This window comes from Olea europaea, chromosome 7, assembly GCF_002742605.1.
Source record: "Olea europaea var. sylvestris chromosome 7, O_europaea_v1, whole genome shotgun sequence".
In the NCBI taxonomy this organism is placed as follows: Eukaryota; Viridiplantae; Streptophyta; class Magnoliopsida; order Lamiales; family Oleaceae; genus Olea; species Olea europaea.
The window spans coordinates 7,531,943-7,537,272 of NC_036243.1; the positions used below are offsets into that span (position 1 = coordinate 7,531,943).

General features: G+C 38.0%; 2 protein-coding genes across 17 annotated transcripts; one reads left to right on the forward strand and one right to left on the reverse strand.

The window, feature by feature from the left end:
* Nucleotides 1–13: 13 nt before the first annotated feature.
* LOC111396858 (mitochondrial substrate carrier family protein B-like) lies at nt 14–2,608 on the forward strand. Of its 15 annotated transcripts, none has more exons than XR_002703079.1 (7): nt 22–228; nt 313–383; nt 536–603; nt 766–835; nt 937–967; nt 1,149–1,226; nt 1,987–2,608. XR_002703079.1 is itself a non-coding variant. In XM_023023429.1 (6 exons), the coding sequence occupies exons 2-5, from the start codon at nt 307–309 to the stop codon at nt 1,207–1,209; spliced, it is 336 nt and encodes a 111-aa protein (XP_022879197.1). In that variant the 5' UTR covers nt 14–228; nt 296–306; the 3' UTR covers nt 1,210–1,226; nt 1,987–2,608. The 15 variants fall into 15 exon arrangements, 5 of the variants coding, with proteins under 5 accessions (XP_022879197.1, XP_022879199.1, XP_022879198.1 ...); XR_002703075.1 differs by having other exon boundaries at nt 23–228; nt 937–1,034; XR_002703077.1 differs by having other exon boundaries at nt 23–228; nt 942–1,034.
* Nucleotides 2,609–2,913: 305 nt separating this feature from the next.
* LOC111396857 (protein DA1-related 2) lies at nt 2,914–5,304 on the reverse strand. Of its 2 annotated transcripts, XM_023023426.1 has the most exons (8): nt 5,003–5,304; nt 4,798–4,881; nt 4,583–4,702; nt 4,263–4,475; nt 4,128–4,190; nt 3,918–4,033; nt 3,629–3,687; nt 2,914–3,506 (listed from the first exon to the last, which is right to left on the reverse strand). In XM_023023426.1, the coding sequence occupies exons 1-8, from the start codon at nt 5,138–5,140 to the stop codon at nt 3,127–3,129; spliced, it is 1,173 nt and encodes a 390-aa protein (XP_022879194.1). In that variant the 5' UTR covers nt 5,141–5,304; the 3' UTR covers nt 2,914–3,126. The 2 variants fall into 2 exon arrangements, with proteins under 2 accessions (XP_022879194.1, XP_022879195.1); XM_023023427.1 differs by lacking the exon at nt 5,003–5,304 and having other exon boundaries at nt 4,263–4,470.
* Between the last annotated feature and the right edge of the window lie 26 nt (nt 5,305–5,330).

Genomic DNA, 5,330 nt, shown 5'->3' on the forward strand with positions numbered 1-5,330 from the left:
ATAGCTATTAGGCCCTCCCTCATAATTGGCCTTTTAATGTCTTGTTGATCCTTTTATTCTCTTCCCTATGCACTATAAACACAATATTATAGGAGTTTCCTTTTAATCTTCTTTCTGATTGCGCAGACAAACGTGGTCTATTACAGAGGAATATCTCATGCTTTACATACCATTAGCAAGGAGGAAGGAGTCTTTGGCCTTTATAAAGGACTTGGGGCAACTTTGTTGGTAATTTTTAATGTGCTTTGATTCATTAATGACTTTAGTGTCCTTTTCCTCTATTGGATAATTGCAGTTTGGGTAACAATGCAGGGGGTAGGCCCAAATTTGGCTATCAGCTTCTCAGTGTACGACACAGTAAGATCTTATTGGCACTATCGCAGGTAAGACACCATAGATTGATGTAGCTACTTTTTGGACTTCGAAATGTTATGATGAAACAAATTCTTGATTATGAGTTGAGCTCCTTCACAAAATACAAATTAAACTTGTAGAAAAATTTGAGTAACTTACCTGTACTTATTTGTGGCATCAGACCCGATGACTCAACTGGTTTGGTCAGCCTTGCATGTGGGAGTCTCTCTGGCATTGCATCATCAACAGGTGAGTACTATGACTAGCATAAAACAACTCCTAAAGAAAATTGAAGTTTTGTATGTTCTTGTGTTTTGTCAAAGGTTACCAATTTTCTGACAAGCGGAGTTTGATGACAGTGAAAGGTTTCATTTTTATATTGTCCCAAAGAGTTGTTTTCTGCATTTTCAGACTCCATACTTGTGATAAAATAAAGTGAGGATAAGAATCCCAACTATCGCAAAACTCTAACCATCCACATGTATGATGTACATGTAATGTCTTCTCTGCAACTATAAATCATTAGACAATTGTAGTGAAGGATCTTAATGCCTGTAGCTGTCTTCAATGCTTTTGATGCAGAGAAGCAGGTTGAAGTGCAGGCTTCTCTAAGGTATCTAACAAGACTGACCCCTAGAGCCAGAGGTCCCAACATGTTAATATTGGAATACGGGCCTTTTGTAAGGAAGTCAGAAAATATCTTTTACTTTTCTCTTATTCACTAACAAACTTTATAAGGATATTGGTTGGTATAACTTGGCACTTGTGGATAACTTGGCTCTCCAAATATGCAGTTGGCTCTGTTATAGCTGGCTAATTCTTGGTGAGTCAAGTTCTGCTGTTACCAAATTGTGAGAGGTGTCCTCTTTGAGGTATGCTTCTCGGTTAGGCTTCGCATGTCCGTTGTTCCCTGATTATAGTTGAATGTATAAGATCTCATTGGTGCATTTCTTTCTATTTCTTTACCTAATTAGACTTGAATGAGTCAGTCCTGCAATCTTTGCCCCACTCCAATCCCCGAACCCCATTAAGAATGAGAAGAAGATGAAAGAAAATGTCAATGAAGAGAAAAGTGCTATAGTTTTGAAAAAATCAATGTTGTTCTAATATTGTAAAAAGATTAAAATATCCTCGATGATGCTCATAAACGATTATACTACTAATACCTATTAGTTAAATTAAAGCAAAAATGAACTTTCTGATACCCCTTTTCTTTACAAAAATCCAGTTATAATTATCATTCAAGTCAAGATCTAAGATTCTGGCAGCCTCGTGAACAGCATTGTTAGGCCTCCTTAATTTTCTAGTGTCATCTCTTTCTAGTTTCATTTTTGCTGGGCCAAACGGGCAATATAGCCTGTTATTACATTTAGGTCTACCTATTATTGGAAACAGGTCACAGGCAGTTCAATGTTGCAATTTTGAAGTTTAAATTATCAAAACACATCATATTCTAAATTAATGTGTTAGTAACCTAGATATCCTGTTGAGATATGTTTTATGCCATTTATGTTTTGTGTTGTGTTAATTATTGGACAGAAACATAAATGAGTTCTAAACACAGAACGGTTACTTGCTTCAGCCAGAATGTGGAGCTGATTTTATATGAGCTCATGCCATATTCTTTTGCAGTTACATTTCCTCTGGATCTCGTGAGGCGACGAATGCAGTTGGAAGGAGCTGGTGGTAGGGCTCTTGTTTATAAGATGGGTCTTTTTGGTACATTCAGGCATATAATCAGGACTGAAGGCCTGCGAGGTTTGTACCGAGGGATTCTGATTGAATATTACAAGGTTGTACCAGGTGTGGGTATTGTCTTCATGACATATGAAAAATTGAACCAACTTCTCTCAAATATTCCTGAAAGTTGACTAGTTGGCATCTGGCTATCTAAAGATAGGATCCCTTATTAAATGGTGGTGTGCGTGAATAGATGAGAAGTGTTGATATTTATGACCACCGTAGTGCCCTATTTATTGTGGTTGATTTGATTACCATGAATCTATATATGGGGAAAACATCCTATACTAATGTACCAAATATGTTATTGACATATGAACTAGATTTCTGAAGGATCTATTCCATTTTGTTAATGACCCTAGATGTCAAGAATCTAGGGATGACAATGTAGATGTATTTGTTTCGGGGGGTCAGCTTGACACCGGTGTGGTGCCTAACTTGTGACTCTCCGACGATCTAGCAATGTACTTTGATGATTATGTTTAATATGAAAGTGATTAAACATTTTGGCCAAGTACTAATATGTTGTGTCTAGGGTGTAATATTTGACACTACTACTTTTATAGTAGTTAAAAGATTGCTTATACAGGGGGTTTTCCCGGTGTAGTAATTGATCATGTTACCATTTTTGTCAATTTAGTTTATTGAAAATGCCTACTCGTGTTCTGGGGATGGTCGGGTTGAGTTGATCATACAAACTCGATGGCCAGGGTCTGGAGAGAGTGTATCGTTGAACCGTGATTTGTGGTATATGCTCAGACATGTTTCAAAGCACTTAGATTTGCTTGTTCATATTAGAAGTAATAAGGTCAAAAGTCATAGATAGGAATGTCTTGTAATTTCATTGAAAAATATGCTTCTTATTTGCACAAGGTCGCTTTCGCACTTGTACCCTCATTAGGATTCCACAGAATCAGGAGGAGCTAATCCAACCCTTGCATTTTCAACTCAATCCTCACGAGGAAGTCTTTTCGTGTTCTCCAACAGGCAGAAGGCTGATTGGTGTTACAAGTTAACACGACACAGAAACAGTTACAATGGAAAAGTTCCTGTCCAGTAAATATGTTTCAAAGTACTGCGTAAACCATACTTATTTACTGCATACATTGCTGATCTAAATCCTCCTCCATAAGCTGGAGAAGCATCACTAGCAATCTGATGCATAAAAAATTGGCCTAGATTATTTTCTGTGCTAGAGTTGTAACCTTTCTTGGACGATGATGAAGAAGATGAAGATGAAGCGGTCGATGTGGATGGCTTGCTTGTCGATCCATATGACCATGTTGATGACAATGAAGACATGGAAGTGGATGGAATATTTCTGGATCCCGGCATTACTTCTGACTCAAGCCACATATATGAGAGCACTTGGCAGATACCTTCTTCTACATCGGGATTCAGATTACGGTAGCCTGTATCGCGAGAAAGTAATATGATAGACTATTAATAACGATATATAAGAAAACAAGTCATCTGCGTTTGTCGTTTATCCATATAAATCATCCCCTTGAGAAAAGAGATAAATATGTATTACCATTCAGACGTAACCATCCGTGCATTAGCTCGTGCGCAAGGATCGCCCCAGTCAGTAACCTGCAGCAGCAAGAATTGATCTAATCTGTATCATCATCTTGAAAACATTGGCAATGAATCAATTTATGCTCTCCTAGACGCATGACAAAACTGTCATTTCATATGACTACAACATGAAACGACAGAAATTACGAAGCAGCGAAATTCCGATGTTCCGGGCAGAAACTGCAGACCACTACCCTGAAAGGTTGTATGATAGATGATAGATGAAACCGAATATCAGATGTTACCTTGGCAAGCCATACAAGACCAGAATAGCTGTAACATCACATCTGCGAGTCAACTTCTGTGGTTGAGTTCTCATTCCTACCATTCCACGACTCCCGATTCTTGGTCTCTTCAGTATCTGGATAACGGTCATAAAAAAATAGCATTGCACTTGTCATATCTTAAAATTGGAAATGAAGGAAAAGCAGACGGAGGGATGCAGAAGATCTTACACTTGTAACAGTCTGCTCTTCGGACAGGCATAAACCCCTCGTTTCGGGCATGTGCAGGAATCCCTGCAAAATTTTCTAAATTAAACGAATTTCTACATATATGAACATAAGAACGGAGATGAAAACTATCATTACATGTTTTTCCCCTTCAATGGCCTCATTAAGTGCTTGTCTTTCAACAAGAAGCATCGGAATTTCCTGATCGATTCTCATGTTCATTCCTTCATAGTAATCTCTGATGCCATGGTAAAGTGGTTGGCAGTCACCAGTATCCATGATAGCTGATTCCAAGCACTCTAAGCATAAATTTCGTCCATCTCCGAGTGATACATATCTAGTCTTCCTAGACTTGAAATCAGTTTAAAAAAAAAAAAAAAAACTATTAAGTCGAGGAAGTGGTGGAAAATCAATTCCAGTGAAATGAGTAACAAGAACCAACTTCGGAAAATTTATACCTCCAAACGTTCACAGCTACAGCATCGTGCTGTGTTGTCATGTTCGTGTGAAGGACAATATTTCTGAGACCAATATGGATGGCATTTGTACTCAATCAAGCCATCTCCATTTGTTGGAATCTATAAATATATCAACAGTAGATTATTAGTATCCATAGTGGATCATTGATTATACAATATCAAACGTGTTATTTGCAGCCAAATTCCATCCTTACAAATTGGTGACAGGCTTCACACTTGGGATGAGTCAGTTCTTTAAAGCAGGACTTATGGTATGCGTTCTTTCCCGACAAAGAGAACTTGAATCAACAAAGAAAATCGATGAGAAGTGAGAAAAAAAATCCTGTGGCATTATTTTTCTGACAGGAGCACGACCCAAAAAAAAAAAAAGAAAAGAAAAGAAAGAGTAAGAGAACCTACCTCATGCTCAGTGATGGGGTATCCACAAGCATGACAACAGAAGCATTCCGGATGGAAAAAAGTCCCCATGCATCCCAAATAATTTCCATAACCAATTTCGCGGTTGCAACCACCACATACTCTGAAAATATAAAGCATGTGCACACAAGATTAGTCATAACCAGCCAAGCTAAAGCTTGCCATTGATTGCATGATTTCATTTTTCAAAATCATCCATATGAAAGGTTTTTGCAGGCTGAACAGACCAAATTTCCTAGCAGAACATCAAATTGGATTGAGCGGTGCAAGTTTGCATCACTGAGTAACTTTTACTCTCCAGAGACATGTC

Coding starts and splice junctions, on each gene's coding strand:
- LOC111396858 (XM_023023428.1), top strand. CDS start 307: ATGCAGGGGGTAGGCCCAAATTTGGCTATCAGCTTCTCAGTGTACGAC. Junction 384..535: donor TCTTATTGGCACTATCGCAG/GTAAGACACCAT, acceptor TTGTGGCATCAG/ACCCGATGACTCAACTGGTT. Junction 604..1,986: donor TGGCATTGCATCATCAACAG/GTGAGTACTATG, acceptor ATTCTTTTGCAG/TTACATTTCCTCTGGATCTC.
- LOC111396857 (XM_023023426.1), bottom strand. CDS start 5,140: ATGCTTTATATTTTCAGAGTATGTGGTGGTTGCAACCGCGAAATTGGT. Junction 4,882..5,002: donor ACCCCATCACTGAGCATGAG/GTAGGTTCTCTT, acceptor TGTTGATTCAAG/TTCTCTTTGTCGGGAAAGAA. Junction 4,703..4,797: donor GTGAAGCCTGTCACCAATTT/GTAAGGATGGAA, acceptor ATATATTTATAG/ATTCCAACAAATGGAGATGG.